This window comes from Engystomops pustulosus, chromosome 4 (assembly GCF_040894005.1).
Source record: "Engystomops pustulosus chromosome 4, aEngPut4.maternal, whole genome shotgun sequence".
NCBI classification, from domain to species: Eukaryota; Metazoa; Chordata; class Amphibia; order Anura; family Leptodactylidae; genus Engystomops; species Engystomops pustulosus.
In genome coordinates, this window is record NC_092414.1 from 126280627 (window position 1) to 126297868 (window position 17242).

The following is a 17242-nucleotide window of genomic DNA, read 5'->3' on the forward strand; positions in this document are numbered from 1 at the left end:
CTCTGTTCTAACCATTACCCGGATTTTTTAAATGCTTTTATATATTGTCTCAATAAAGTATTTTTCTTCATTATCTATACACTTCTCTAGTCTGGCTGTTTTCTTCTAGGGGTGAACCCCTTGAGGTACAATAGGATGTTGATTAAATTACTAGCCACTGTCTAGAGTGCAATTATAGGGGATCTTGACGCTTAGGCAAATGAAATGTGATGATCCCACTACACCTGTCTCAATTTTGTTTTCTAATCATAGTTATGTTGCCTAGGTCTGAGTAAGTGTCCCTAGCTTATTATTTTCTTTAAATTATCCTCTGAATTGCATTAACAACCATGTAAGTGGCAATTGCACAGGTCATGTGTGAACAGAGAAGACTTTTCAAAAAATTGTCCGCTTGCTGGGGCTATTAGAACTCAACCCTTCTGCTTCAAAATGAGAGTGAACCACTTTAGATTTTGTCTATACCCGAGGTTTAATATTTATTGAATGTGTACAGCAAATTTCAAGTCATTTGTGTTCCTGAAATAGTTGTACGATTCCTTGAAATTCTGTAGACCTTATAGCTGATTGACTTAATGGTATCAGCGGGAAACAGGGGTGCAGTAGATGACAAACTGCTATTGATGGGGAGAGGTTCTGTTTGAATGCAGAAGACTAGCAGCTTGTCTTCAAATTTGTGGACTGAAGGGTACATTCGCACAGAATCACACTGTAGATAGTGTTCGACTTGCGCGTCATTGGAGAACATTCATGTTCCTTTCCAACCACAGTTTCCATTTGTAAACACTATTCTCCAATGAGTTCCATTTCTACAGCGTCAGCTAAAGTAATGTACGAGATGTTTCTTAACCAAAAATACTGCTATTTATGTTGAGTGACTGCTGGATTACATACTTTAGTCATTCTTTGTAATTAAACTTTATTTTGTAAACATGTGAAATCTGTAGGTTCTCAGTTAGGCCCATGTATAACATTCATAAACTGGCTATACATTAATCTCCTTAGGACCAAGTTGTTTTCAAAGGGGGACATTAATCAGGACTTTCTTTTATTGGTATACTAGCCCTGAAATTATTATTTTCCCCTTTACGCGACTGCCACATCAAGTGGGCCAGCAAGGGGCTTTCCTGCTTTGCGTCTGCACACTCGCTATAGCCTACAACCAATCAAACTGAGCAGTCGCTGGTTAACAGCACTATCTCACCTGGTGTAAAAGCCCGGCTGCCAGATGACTCGGGAGGAAGGAGACTACTGACATATCTGCTGCTGCAGGTGCAGCGTTTCATCATATTTCATTTTTATTTGTCCGAAATTTGGCTAAATTTTAGTCAACAGAAGAAAACCCTTTTTTTTTTTTTTTTACAACTTTCTAAAATACGCCTATGTTTTGGCGCTCCTGAGAGTTTGGCGGCCCGCGGCCGCGTCCGGTATCCATGAGAACTATATTGGTTGCCGCCCCCTGAAGGGGGCGGGCATGTGTCTCAGCAGTGTAACCAGAGTGTGTGTGGCTAGGTTAAGATTACACCTCTGTGGCGATATCTCTGCCCCGGAAGTGGGACACACAGGCTGTAGGCTTTTTTCTTTTCTTTTTGAGAAAACGTGCATTGGGGAACATTGACCACGGCCTGGGATCCAGGAGTTTTTTGAATGGGTACGTGCAATTAGCCTCTATATGAATATGAATACTGTCCCTATGAGATGCCAATAAGTTCATCCCTAGTAATGTTTACCCATTAAAGTTTACATGCACTATGCACTTATATATTATGAATTATACTCCTTGGCAGTACCCAGGTCAGATTGCATTATAGTCTTTTTGGATTTATATTAGTTTTTATCTATATTTTGTTATGTATTTTAATGTGATTCTAAAATAAACTATTGAGTTGGACCCTAATACTCTTGGTGTTTTTTGGCTTAGTTTCTGGTGTATAATGATATATTCAGGTTTCAGCAACGGTGACAACTCGACGCAAAAACTTGTTTGGATCTCTCTTAAATTGCTCCAAACACTGCTTAGAAGTTAACAGCCCGATACGCTTGTTGTCCAACGTGAGCAATCAGGGCACCCACCGGGCCAACAATTGGCAACTTATCATGTAAAATATTAATTGCCGTTCCACGGTCTCTGCTACTTCGTGCACTTTCATTCGTCGATCAGTGAGTATCATGTGGAATTTTTGAATGATTTCCTTGGTAACCACATCTGCCGGGTGTCCTGGTCGCTCCTCATCAAAAACGGATGTTCCCCCACGTTTAAAATCGTTGATCCAATATCTAACTGTGGTCATAGATGTCGAACTGTCCCCATAAACAGCATCCAACTTTGCATTTATCTCCTCACGTTTTTTCCCATCCAAAAATGAAGCGAATTACCGAACAATTCTCATCTTTGCAAAAATCACGAAACGCGTCTTACTGAAATGGCTGCCAAATTCAAACTAACCAATCAATCAATCTGCAATTTGTTTTACCGTTGTTTGATAGATGGCAGCACACGATAATACCAACTTCCCTCAGTAATCCCCTTTATTGTCAAACACGGGTACTTATTGAACTGCCCTCGTATACTATATACTTTACCACTGTAACTGGGATTGCATTGTAGTCTGTTTCAGGTTAAAAGTGACTTATATAGTGACAATTGTCACAGCTATAGCTCCTGGGTTTTATAACCAGGGGGTATAAAATTAAAGGGGTATTCCAGGAATCAACATAATTCATATACAAATGGATCCTTAAAATATAAGCTAATATGTAATTATTTAAAATTTTGCTCCCTTCAGCAGAAAAATGCTGTTGACATACACTGTAATGAAGAATTAAAATGCTACTGGCCCTTTAACCTGTTAGCGTTAAGCGTCCCATATATAGGACGTAGCGCTGATACTGGTTCAGCTCAAGATCTGAGCCGAACTGGCATCGGGACACACGGGGTGCTGACTATAACTAATAGCAGACACCATAATGTAAAACCCATGCAGTCGAAGTGGGCTCCGATCGCGCGTGTTTGACCCATTAAATGCCGCGGTCAGCGCGACCGTGGCATTTAACATGCCTTTGGGGGTCTTTCCCCCACGATGCCCCCCGCGCCATTTTTGATCAGGACCCGAGAGATGCCTGAAGGCACTGCCTGAAGGATGGCGTCTCTGACATCATCTTACTGGCACAGTGTAAGCCTATGCATATGCGAAGGCTGACACTGCTAATACCCTGCAATAAATCCGTACTGCAGAGTATTATCATGAACAAGCAAGCGGATGACTGCTTGTTCATGTCCCATGGTGGAAATAGTCAAAAAGTTTAAAAAAAAAAAAAAAAAAAAAGTTATTCAATAAAAAATAATCAATAAAAATCCCCATAACATATAAAGAGACTTATAACACAAAAAGTCTAAATCATAACACAAACCCCACATATATAGTATCACCGCGTCCGTAACAACCCATAAAATAAAAGTAAATTATTAAACCCGCCATAAAAAGTGATCGAAAAGACATATGTACTCCAGAATACTGTACATGATACTGTTGCAAAGTACAACTTGTCCCGCAAAAAACAAGCCATCAACCAGCTCTGTAGCCAAAAAAAGTGACAATGTTATGCCACTTGGAAGACGACAATGCAAAAATGATAGATTTTTCCCCGGTTTTATTTGGCAAATTTAGTAAAATGTAAGCAAAAATATCAGTGTATGGTATCCCCGTAATCGGAACAACCCATAGACTAAAGATAACATGATTATTAGGCTATACAGTGAACACGAAAAAAAAAAGTAAAATATCCAGTACAGAATTGATGCTTTTCTACTCATGCCCTCAAAAAATATTCCTACATCCCCTACAACAATAGGGGATACCAACCCCAAAATGGTAACACTGGAATAAGCACGTCATCCCGCAAAAAAAAAAAATGCTGCCGGAAATTTTATAGCCTACAAAAGGGGCCAATGAGGAAACTAAAATCCTGGAAACTGCAGGGCGCTCCTTCCCTTCTGCGCCTCGCTGTTCGCCCATAAAACAAGTAATGGCCACTTGAGGGGGGTCTCTGTACTCGGGAGAAATCGCATAACAAATTGTATGGTGGGTTTTCTTTTTATCTTTTGGAAATGTGTAAATTTCAGGGCTAAATGAACGTATAACCAGCACAATTTGACCATTCTAAATTTCACCCCCATTTTGATGTAATTACTACCAAGAACTCAAGAGGTTAATAATCTTCCTAAAAGCTGTTTCTGATAGCTTGAGGGGTGCAGATTTGAAAATGGGTTGGTTATATTGGGGGGGTTTGATGTTAAAAATGTAAAATTTCATTCAAAACTGTATTTATCCCCAAAATGGTCAATTCTGAAAATACGTAAAACTGATATTCGATTTGTAAGCCACGTGACATCAAAATAAATTATCCAGACATTTCAAAAATTATGAAAATTTAAAGTTGGACATATGCTAAATGTTATTCAGCAACTTTTTTAGGTGCTAAATCTATCTACCTGAAAACGCAATGATTTTGAATTTCGAAAAATGAAAAAATTATGAATTTCTTTAAAATTTGCCTTTTCTTTTGTAAATAAACGCAAGTACAACATGTGAGAAAAAAAACCTATCTCAGAATCTCTTTGATAAGTAACAGTGTTAAAAAGTTATATTCATAGAACACATGTCAGAATCCAAAAAATGGGACTGAGTCTTGCGGAGCAGACACAGGACAGAAAGTAGTGGTGATACATCATCTCAGTGAGGTAATGTGCAGTGATGGTAGTTACACATCATTGCTATGGTAACAGAGCAGGACAGTCTTTATATCATCATTGGGAGCAGAGCATAGGAGGGAGGAGGAGTTACTGAGAACCAAAGGATCATGGGACTTGTAGTTTCCAGTGGCGGCCATCTTGGTTATAACTCCGCATACTTTAGAGAGACCATAAATTTTGTGAATCATAAAAGAGGTTATGCTGTGCCATCAACGTACAGGGGTGTGTACTGTCAATGTGATGTCACTGCTTAGCCTCTGTATGCCAGCAGGGCCCGGAGGTGGCACACTGCAAAGAAGTTCCAGAGTCCGGTAAGTATACATTGTCATTTTTATAACTTACCGGAGGTTAACGCCATAAAAAAAATCCCAGACACCTTTTTGGCTTGACCAGAAAAAAATTGTGTTTCTTAGAGCTGTTGATGTTGGTATTAAAATGTAAAATGTTTTAACCCCTTGCTTGTGAAGTAAAATCTGTAGGTGGGATTTATATGCAGTCAAATTGGAGCATGATCCTCTCTGATCGTGGCTTCAGTCTTCTTGTTATCATATGTGTTTCACAAACATTAGCCCCCCTCCCTCTTCTTTAAACCTTGGTGGTGGTGGTTAGCTGCTCCATGTGTAAGAATTTGGATGGATATTGATAGAAGAACACCAACAAGGGTGCTGCACACAATACAGATGGCCCGATAAATATTTCATTATGAAGGGATGGCGAGCCATTTTAATCAGGATATGCTGCACGTTACAAACTGCTTACATTTTGTCTACTCTGTTTTGTTCCCACATTTTGAAAACTGCAATTTCTTTGAAAGCTTCTCGCCGCTAATGAATTGCTTCCTAAAATGCGTGTTTTATATTTAGAACATTAGTCCTACTTATAGATTTGCCAAGCTTAAATGATTTTGCGCTGTGATTGTTATTGTACCACCTCCTGAGTGTAATATTCTAATTGGAAGAATGTATTTAGTCATCTCCTTGATCACCACGTTCCCTGCAGTAGCCTTCAGATGTCCTCCGATGGCTCCAATTTTTATCTATACTTTTTTTTTTTTTTTAAATAAAATCATTGCTTATAAACTTGGCTGTTCCTTACACTTTTCCCTCACCCACATATCATTTCTCTCCTTTATAACTGGTAAAATATACTTCTCCCTCAAGTTCTAGTTATGTGGGCTTCATACTGTAAGGGGTTTTTATATACTAGGTTTTTAAACTCCATCCTCTTAAAGATGTCTTCTGACATCCCTATGTTGTGTCAGTATGCCATTTCCTTGACCACTGGTAGCCATGCAAATGTTTCTTATTGATAAGAATAAGATGCAGTACTGTATGTGATCTGTTTGTAAGGTTCTGTCCACACTGAGCTGTGTAAACATCCTTGGTGTACGCATACCTTGTGAATCCATTGTGAATATATTGTTTTGATGGAAAAGTGTGATCTATATATATATATTATTCATGTTCTAAAGTAGATATAATGACAACTTATGGACTTTGCCACTACCATCTCCTGTGCTTGGTAAGACGATACGCGAGGTCCTAACTATTCATTGCTGCTGTAAGACAGGACAATTGTAAGAAGACAAAATATATACAAGTAGTCCCGTAAGTTAGACTGCTCCTAGTTACGGACAGACCTCTAGATGCCATTAATTGTGTACTGGCCTTGTTTCCACAAATTATGTTAGTGATTTAAATATTTTCTGCCTAATGTTGTGAATGCGTGTGTGCAATATCCAACACATCTGAGTGGTTTTCTGTGTAGACCTGGGATGATGCTATTGATCAGTAGGTGGAGCTGGAAGTTTCGGCTCTTCTCCTGCTGGTTTAGGATGCTATTGATTGGCATCACAGATCTTTGAAGCCGGCTAGTTTGGAGAAGCAGAAATCTTTTAAATAGATTTTCTCTATCCATGTGGTTGTCACTGAGATGTACTTTTAACTCTGTCAGTTCTTCTTTTGAAACCACTCCTTCATTGTGCTTGTTATCATTGTCATGCAGAAAGACCCAGCCACGTTTCTTCTTCAACACCCTTGTTGAAGGAGGTTTGCAATCAAAATCTCATGATTCATATCCCCATTCATCTTTTCAAGACCGGTACCAAATAAGTGAGACTGTCCATTTCCTTTAAGCCGCTAAAAAGCACAAGGGCTTTTATAGGCATTTTTTTGCCATTGAGAAAAATAATAGATAATTGTGGATTCTTACTAAATTCTTTCTTTAAACGTTTGTGTCCGGTTGCTACATGATCTGTGACTGCATGCACAGTTGCAGAGCTGCGTGTCGAATGAAGGTCCCTTACCTTGTGCGTGTTGTAAGAGTCATTACATTTTTTGTGGTGGTCAGGTGCAGTTTTTTAGAAGTAAAATTGATAAATTTGAACTCAATTATGATCTTGCAAAGACTAGCAAATATTTCAGTGAAAAATCTGGCAAACACCGTAGATACAATCCAAAAAACAGTCACACGATGTGTTGTGGGGATGAGATTTCTTTAATAAAGTGTCTGTATTGCCCTATGAGTGTTTGTTCTGCACTTCCACATCTCTATACTGCTGTTGTACATTTTTAGTTTCTGAGCTCCATTGAGCTGTTACTTTTATTACTGCTTCCGGTTATTATATCAAGTTGCATTCTGTACAACATGACTCTAATTCTGAGCGTTACTTTAGTAAGTTTAGCTGTGTACTTTTGTTGTCTTTCTCTTTGGGAACATGATGCCAAATTTGGGTTGTCATATTAACTTCTCAATATGGGAAGAATTGCTATGAGACCTTTTATTTTAATGTAAGTGTATGACACTCCTTACAATTGCTGATTTTGCTACTAAACAAGGTGTTGCCAGACACGTTTTGTGCAGTAGGCACTGAATTGCTATCTAGTAGTACATGGACCGCCTGCTTCACCTTTGAAACTGTTGCATACAAAAGTGGTGGGAATGTATCAGTGTGGCGCTGGGTCTTCCACTAGTATTTTTGCTGCACCAGATTTATCACTGAGAAAAACTGTTGTGTTCTACTTTCTTTGAGTTGGTCTAAACTTTGCACCGCATTGTGGCACAGTCTTAGTTTCTTTTGGCACACATCCTATTTTACATATGACCATGCCCCTTTTCCACAGGCTGCAACCAGTACATGGCATAATTCAAAAAAAGGGTTGAAAAAGAGGTCTAAAAGCCTTGATAAATGTGAAGGAGAGCATTTTTAGGCGCCAACTACATCAATAACTACAAAAGGCTAACTACATTCCCCCTCTGAGTATATATTTCATTGTATGCATATAGTATATATGCTGATAAATCATTTATATATGAAAAATGTGTGTGTATATAGTCAAACATGTGGTTTGTCCTGTGTCTGCTCTACATGGAGAAAATCGGCGGGCTGATTAACAGGCCAGTAGCATTTTAATTCTCCATTACTGTTTATGTCAGCAACATTTTTCTGCTAAGGGGAGCAGAATTTTAAATAACCAATTACATATTAGCTTATATTTTAAGGACCCATTTGTATTTGAATAAAGGTTATGGGCCTCAGATATATTACAGCAGGGATGGATTCTTTTCCACAGCCATAAACTTAATTCTCTGCTGATCGATCTTCCACTTACTAACCTATCTCCTCTACAATCTATTCTTAATGCAACAGCCATGCTACTCTTTCAGACCAAACGCCACACGGATGCCAATGGGTTTTAACATGCATTTAATGTCTTCAAAGTGATAGATTACAGCAGTGATACTTATGTGACGCTTCGGCCACAAGGGCCTTTCTCAAGCACCAAAGCTGTCTACCAAAGAGTATCTGAGTGCTGGCGCTTAGTATCGTACTTGTTCTTATAGAGAATGGCTGGACGATTGTACAAGCTTTTACCTTGTGTCACCCCCACATCATCATAGACTGTAAGCTCTTGTGAGCAGGGCCCTCACTCCTATTGTTCCATATGAATATTTGTACTCTGTAATGTAATATTTTATTTGTATATGTCCCCTATGATTTGTAAAGCGCTACGGAATATGTTGGTGCTATATCAGTAAATATTATCTTATTATTTATTATTATTCATGTGACAATATCAGTGGGAAAATATTACTGGTACTGTCCACTGGCTTCTGTCAATTCACATGTGCTTTACTTAAAGGGGTATTATCATCTGGGCATTCACATTTAATTCATTTGCCATATGTAAACATTTATTCAATTGGATGTTATTAAAAAAATGTTCCTGTGTGAAGATAATTTCTCAAATGTAGTCATATGGTCCCTTAAAACCAGATAGCTTCCTCGGATACGACCACCACACATTTTGGCAGCAATGGCCAGGCATGCGCTATTGGGTCCTGGCTGACCTACTGGCTTCAGCCTTTCATTTACAAAAACCTTTTGCTTCTTTGTGCAATTATTCCCACAGAGGTGGCAGTATCCAAGTACAGTCTTGTTTGTAAGGGACCATATGACAACATTTATGAGAAATTAATAAATTATAAATGGCAGATTAATGAAACTGAATGTCAGTGCTTAGTTGAGAAAACCCCTTTAATAATAATAATAATAATCTTTTATAAAGCGCCATCAAATTCCGTAGCGCTTTACAGATCATAAGGGACAAATACAAATATAATAAAACATGACAGGGCACAAACATTCATATGGAACAAAAGGAGTGAGGTCTCTGCTCGCAAGAGCTTACAGTCTATGATGAATTGGGTGACACAAGAGGTAAAAAGCTTATATAATGGTCCAGCCATTTTTCATAAGGAAATGGAAAAAGATGATATAATAAATAGAAGTGATGTTGCTTGAACCAGTCATCAGCTGTCATCTTGTAAAGTCCAAGCTGAATGGGACTGCAGAGAACAGATGGCAGGAGGACACAGGACGGGTAAGTAACTTCGTGCAGTTAGCGAGTGTGATAGGCTTGCCTAAAGTGATGGCTTTTAAAGAGTAGCTGTTTTTTGTTTTTCGCAAATCCGTATCTCTTGGGATGTAAAACAACTTTGCCTATTATCTTTATTTTCTATATGCAGTAATTAACTTACTGCATATAGCCCTCACATTACCTCATTGCTGCAATGGCTGACATGAACTTGACAGAGCTGGAAGTATTTTGAACAGTGAACTTAGCAGAGCTGGATGCGTGTGCTGATGTCTCCTGCACAGGACAGTGAGGTACAAGATCTCCCTGTTCCCTCCCTCCACCCCAGTCTGTGATTCTACAGAACTTTATTTGTCTGTCTCTGCTCTTCTAGCTGCTCACCCCCTCCCCCTCGTTTGTCATTGGCAGTATCAGCTCTGTCCAGGTAAGCTATTAACCTTAGTGCTCACACAGCTCATGCTATAGATTGCGTGTAACGGATTTACTTAAGATTCCTACCACTTATTGTATGTTCCCTGCTCCTGCATATGATGGAAGCTGCCAGACTGTCACCATATGCATCCTGTATGTGCACTGTGCAGTGGATTTACTTGTGGGAAACTAAATAAATTTAATGCTAAATTAGTTTGGGAAAGAACGCAAGGCATCATGGGATCTGTGGACAAGGTAACTGGCCTCAGCCTAAGGACAATAGATTGACATACATTAGTCTCCGCCCACTTCACTTCTGCTGAGAAGAGTATTGTCAAACACTTTCAGAACAAAAAATTGCTATAACTTGGGAAAGAAAAGGACGAGCAGCACAAAGTAGGCATCACATATAATTATTCAGTAAAATACTATAGCTTTACAGTTACGTTTTATGATCACGATTGAAACTTGGAGGTTGGGTGTTAGTCTAATAGTCCGGGGCAGAGCATTCCATAGAATGGGTGCAGCTCTAGAGAAGTCTTGGAGACGCAAGTGGGAGGTTAGAATTAAAGGGGTATTCTCGGCTGGGCATTCGCATTCAGTTTCATTAATCTGCCATATATAAACATTTCTTCAATTAGATGTTATTAAAAAAATGTTCCTGTGTGAAGATAATTTCTCATAAATGTAGTGATATGGTCCCTAAAAAAGAAGACTGTGTCCTTTGTTATGGCCACTTCTGCTGGAGGGATTGCACAAGGAAACAAAAAGTTTCAGAATATTAAATGTCTGAGGAGTTACTCCAGGTCCCACAGCCGTCCAGTAATAATGAACGCTGAATTCATGTGGTCAAGCAGGGCTCAATAGCGCACATCTGGCCACCGCTGCCAAAATGTGAGGTGGTTGTATCCGAGGAAGCCATCTCGTTTCTAAGGGTTTACATGGCGACATCTATGAGAAATTATCTTCACACAGGAACATTCCAATTGAAGAAATGTTTACATATGGCAAGTGAATTTAATTAAATGTGAATGCCCGGATGGGAATACCCCTCTAAGGTAGCTATTAATGTAAGATCACTAGCACTATCGGAGAGCAATAGACTGAGATGAGAGAGAGGAGAGGTAGGGAGGTGCAGCATTATGCAGAGCTTTGAAGGAACTTGACCCAGGATGGAAACCAGTGCATAACACAGTGGTGCTATAGATTAAAATACACAATTTTGATATCTTCTAAATGGAAAAAAGAGATTTTCGTGCATTTGCCATAAAATTCAAGGTTTTGTTTAAGTCTTTATTAAGCAAACGGCATGCCAAACACATGAATTAATGGAGTGTTTCGCAGTGACTTGTGCTTCCTCGGTCCATCATTCACATGACAATAATCATAATATACGTTTCACCTATTCTTTTTCAGCCAAGTAGAATGTAACCTTTATAGAAAGCCCACTGCAGGCAACACTTTGTTACATGCCACTAGCTGTCACCCACCACATGTAGTCAGAAATTTACCTAAAGAGAATTTATTAGGGCTAAAAGAATCTGTACACAAGAAAAACAATATTTAGAAACCTCTAGTAATATTACTCAACGTCTATACGAAAGAGGATACAATAAAACCCTTATTTCACGTACAAAAGATACCCTAAGAAACAAATCCAAGTTTCAGTTACTTTATACTAATCGTTCCAACAACACTAAAACAGATAGAAAAAATAAAAGTACTGACCAGGTAACTTTTTCCACTGATTACACTTGCCAATATAATCAAGTAATACATATAATAAAAAGACATCTTCCCATTTTATACCAGGATTCCATTTTAAACACAATATTAAAATCTGGATGCCGTTTTTCGGCTAGAAATTCCGCCACCCTTGGTGACGTTTTGTCTCCCAATTTATTTTCGTCTTCACATACGAATCCCACATGGTTAAACAGTAAAGGTAGTTTTAAATGTGCTCAACCTAGATGTGGCACATGTAAATACATCTCCAAAACCCAATTTGCACCATCTATACAAAACAACACTAATTACAAAATAAACTTGTTTATAAATTGCAACTCTACATATGTAGTGTATTCTATTATTTGTAATGAATGTTCGCTGCAATACATAGGTAGCACTAAACGGGCTTTAAAACGGAGAATAGCAGAACATATATCAGGGGCACCATGCATGTAGGAAGCAATATACGTAACATTTCAGCAGTTTCCAGACACTGCAGGGATTTACACAACTGAGACACTTCACATCTATCAGCAGTACCCATAGAACGGGTTAATCGCCCTAAAAGAGGCGGGGATTGGATCAAAGCTCTAGGGAAGCCTACTGGATATTAACCATGAAAACTAGAATACCACTAGGTCTAAATTCCAGGAATGATGTAATGTACATTTACTAATCATGTTTAAACCATGCTTTTCTTTACTCAGTTTTTTTTTGTTTTCCTGGTGCCACTCAGCTGCATTTAATTTGTGATGTATTGTCGACTCCCTTTTCCGCCCACTTCCTTTCCTTTTTCTATATAACTTTTTACATAGTATGGTGATGTGTTGACTATGATTAAGAACGGCATTTAGTTCGAAACACGTCAGTTTCTGTCATTACCATGGTACCTTTTTAACCTAAGTTTTATACTTATGATTTAGTATATTTTTAGCCTGGTTGCTGGATTCACCTACTTTTCTCATCATTCACATGTGTTTGGCGTGCTGTTTGCTTCTTGCATAGCCTTTTTTTTTTTTTTTTTTTGAAAATAATAGTTCATATGAACAGGAAATCACTAGTCTCATGTGCAGTACATTCTGACATTTAAACAATTTTCAAATTCCAATCAAGCCCTTTAAGGTTTTTCCCCTATCTTTAAATGCTCAGTGAAGGAGTTGCTGTACTTTAGGAAAATATCGGCAAATGTCTCCAAATGGTGCGTCCATATTGTAAAGTTGAAACGGTATCAGAATGGCATTGGAAAGAATTGTCTAGTTCTGATGTCAATTTCTGACCGTACAGGAAAATTGTAAATTAAATCTGTAAATTTGAGTAACTGCACCAGAATCATTGAAACGGAATGCCCTCCTCTCCAATGCAGTTTTGCAGGATACATTTTGACAAAATTTTTCACACTGATTTTCCACTGGAAATGGTGTCGAAATCTGCTTTGTAATGGAACACATGTCATGTCGCTTCTCATTGGGAGGACTTCAGCATTTCAGTAGGATAAGGATTTTGATAGTTTCTTCCCTAGTGGAAATTCTGTGACAAAATACTGTGAATACCCTATTGGTTTCAAGGTGGCAGTGGTACTGACATCGCCAGGTGTGCTGCATCCTGCAGTGCCCAATGAGTTATCTTACAGTTGGAGGCAAGTGCTGCCGTATAATGTAGTATTGCAGGGTGCTTAATGCAGAAGGCTCAGTATGGCTTTCTAAATCTAATCTTCTTCATATCGTCTTTCATTGTGTAAAACTTTCCCAGTGTTGGTGCTTTGCTGCCTTCTGCTGTGTTCTGTTGTGCTGCTCTTATCTCTATGAAAGCTTACAAGAGGTGATTATTCATGCTGCCGTACACTACTAGACTTGGAGGGCTGGATATGTCTTACTTGAATGCAGTGAACACAATCCCTGAGCTAACATGCTCTGTGCTTTTGCTGCTAGTCCTGAAGGTTGCCTTTGAGCTTTCAAAAGAATTTCAGCAAGCATCTCCGAGAAGGTATGATCTTCCTTTTCTGCATTGCTGGAGCTTATAGGAGGGGAATACAGTGAGCTCTAGCTATGAAACCTGTTGGCTGTATGTATGAGCAGCTGGTGTCCTGTCTTGCTAACTAGCAATGATTCAAGTCTTACAGATTGTGAAAGAATTGGTCTCTCCATCGAGACGCAGAGCAGCCACAGCAAAGAAAGGTAGGCGTCATCTAAAGTGTGATCCTTAGGATTTTTTTTTTTTGTATATCATGAGACTTAAAACCTTAGAGACGTTCAAACAAGCGGAGTGGTCGTGATGGTGCTACTCCTCATTGCATGTGTTCTTCTGCTGCATGTTAACCCTTTTCTACTATCTTTCTTCCACAGCATGAAGAGCTATAGTGACATTTGCCTTTCGCTTTACCCTTGTTCTTGCAGTCCTGATTGTACAGTATATGTCTGTAGAATCTGTTACTGGCTTTATCTGCTATTTTCATTAAACTTGTGAGAAAGCTTTTACAATCCAGATGTGGTAATAATAATGTACGTGACTATATTGTAACAGGTATTTCCAAACGCTCTTTATGAAATTTAGAAAACTATTAAAATTCCGAGAGAAGATAATTAGGTCAGGCGTAATGCATAATAAATGACTGTAACACTATGTTTTTCCATTATGTAAATGTTCTTAAATTGGCATATTGTTCTTCTGAGAAAATGAGTATTGAGATATTTGTCTAATGGACTTTTAGTCAAAAATGCTAAAAGATGCAGTTATTGCAGTAGATCTATAATACATGTATGGTAAATACCAGAATGAAAATATTTCTGTTATATGGCTATTGAGATTACACGTGAGTTTTTTTTATGCATGTCAGCTTTGTAACATGTAATTCAACTCTGGTCATTTTTTGACTAGAAGGGTACTGATCTTGACAAGTGAAAACTTGGTCCACAAAGCGACCAGCAAACATTCAAGGGGTTTGGAAACATTTCTCTAAGATTTGTTATATGGCTGAATGGTCGCAAAGACGTATTCACACCGAAGTCAAAGCCAAATTTCTCTGGAGGTAATGTATGGTAAATGGACGTTTCCGAGGATTGGTTAAGGAAAACACTACCTCTTAGCTGCTTTGTAAGACAGCCCCCTTTTACATGATGCATGACATTTTCAAAAAGCTGTTGCATGTATTTGCATCTCTTTAGCACAGTGTAGGGAGCCGGTTTAGTTGAGTGACATGTATCCTGCCTTATATGTCCCCCATAGACGGCTATGGCGCCTGGGCTCGGTAAACTGAGCACGATTGCTCACCGCTCCGAGCCATGGCCCCAAAAAAATAGACCTTGCTCTATCTTGGACCTTGAGAAATGCCGTGCAGCATTATTTTCTATGGGTTTACCCCTCCTCCTCTCCAGCTCGCCAACCATGTGTATGTAGCTTAATTCTGAGTAGTATGGAATTTCCTTAAGGAGACATTGCCATTAAAGGCAGTCTGTGCATGGAGTGTGGAGACTTGCAAGTCCTTGATACTCCACTGGGGGTTCTGGTAACATCCAAATACCTTTTCCATGATGGGATGAGTTCCTTTTACAACAGTTGTGTCTTAAACTAGCCATGCAACATGTGGGAAAATGAAAGCTGTGCTCTGATTGGTTGCCATGGACAACTAGAACTGTTCTACTCTCTGATAAATCTCCGCCAATGTGTCTGTGCCAGGTAACTGCCTGTGAATGATAGTTTCATAGTTTATATGTTTATAGTTGAAAAAAGACAAATGTCCATCAAGTTCAACCAAGGAAGGGATTGGAGGAGGAAGGGATTTAGGGGAAACAATTCTATATAACATAACTGTTAATGTTAGTTAGATGTAAAAAGGCATCCAGGTGGCACCATCCAAATCAGCCAAACAAGGGTAGGCCGTGCGTTCTAGTTTTCCTCACTTCAGCGATTACTACTGTGTGGCTCAGACTGCAGGATGTTCCCTTTAAAATATTCTCTACATACTATAATTTTAGAACGGGTCCCTTGCTACCGGATGCTTTACATATTTTTCCTTGTTCCTGAAGAGGATTGTTGGGATAGGTATCTTATGTGCTTACAGTGTGGAGTGGCTTTTTATTTCTATTTATTTTAAGGCCATTAAAAGGCACCTATTGAGAGCCACTAATCTGGCTAGAGAATAGTTGTTTCTTAAGCAGAGAAGTGGCTCTCACCTATCACCGGCAGCGTACCCAATAACGTGTTGATGTTTCCCTGAGGCATTGTGAGGGAGCAGTGTGGTAATTATTTGGCCTTGCTGTGCTGCTTGCCCCTCCTGACCTTTGGGAAATTACTTTAGTTCTCTTTTGTTGTGCTGCGCTGTAATATCTAAACTAATCTTGCCAGGGAAAACCTCTGTAAAATATGCATTATACAAATCTTCATGAAAGGTCACATTTTATCAATTTGTACACATCATGGGAAAGCTTTGGTCACAAGAGAGAATTTATCAGGAAATGTTTAGTTCTCTGCATTCCTCTGTTTTTACTCTTTTTTTTTTTTTTGTTTAACCCCAACTGCCCCTACTGGGTGTTTTTAATTTTTTTTTTTTTTTTAATGGAAGCTGGGGCCATGTGAGGAAATATACCACATGGAATTTATCACACTTCAGCACTCGATGGAAGCTATGCCCCTCAGCCACCTGACGTTTACCCAACAGCATAGATCTTAGTCCGCCCCTGCCTGGTGTAGGTGTAGGTCTGAGGCAGAAATGACCTGCTTCGGCTCACTCTGCCGCCAGCTCCACCCGCTCCACACCCACAATTCTACTAGCAACAAAAATAATTGTATTATTGGGCTCACCACAACATGAGGTGGTATTTTACAGAACCGCAGCATTGGGTTTGGTTAAGAACCACTGCTCCGACAAACTACATCCATACTCTTCAGTGAGACTGAGCTTTTTCAATGTTATTTTGGACCATGTTTTTTTGAGAATGGGAAAAAAAGTGCACAAAAAACAAAAATAACTAATTAGAAATGAATGTGTTTTTTTTTTTGTTTGTTTAAGCAATATGGTTTTTTACTATACATAGTCTTTTCTCTGAGCTTGTTTGCAGAACATGAAATGTACATGGGCAGTGCCAGGGGGGCTTGTAGTGGGATTGAGTACGTTTACGGTACTTGATCCAACAGGTCAGAATATTTGAAAATGTACAGGTGTTGAGAACATTGAGGTTCCACTAAGCACCTAAGGAGGGCATGAATTATTGAGTGCCTCACAGGCCGCGATGCTGCTTAGTCTGGCTGTTTTCCTGGAGCTGATAATATGCTGCAGGCATTCTCTAATATAAACTTGGATCTCAGGTTTAAACTTAGTACATTACTTGGTCTATTAATGAAAGTTATGAAACACAATCAAGCATATTGCCTATTTATCCCTGCAGTATACTAAACTTTATACTTATTCTAATATACTAAGTGATTTATGGAAAAATTCTCATGCAGCTAAGTAGACTTCATGATTACAGCAAACATATAT

At 38.9% G+C, this 17242-nt stretch overlaps 1 protein-coding gene across 2 annotated transcripts in view; it reads left to right on the top strand.

The window, feature by feature from the left end:
• The window catches only part of USP6NL (USP6 N-terminal like), a 103405-nt gene that overhangs the window by 11228 nt on the left and 74935 nt on the right, over nt 1–17242 (top strand). The window contains exon 1 of one of the 2 annotated variants that reach the window (XM_072147371.1): nt 13799–13940. The exons of the other annotated variant lie outside the window; for it this stretch is intronic. Coding sequence (XP_072003472.1) covers nt 13868–13940 — 73 coding nt within the window. The 5' untranslated portion in view covers nt 13799–13867. Of the gene's footprint in view, nt 1–13798; nt 13941–17242 lie in introns of those variants that run through there. 2 annotated transcript variants of the gene reach the window in all.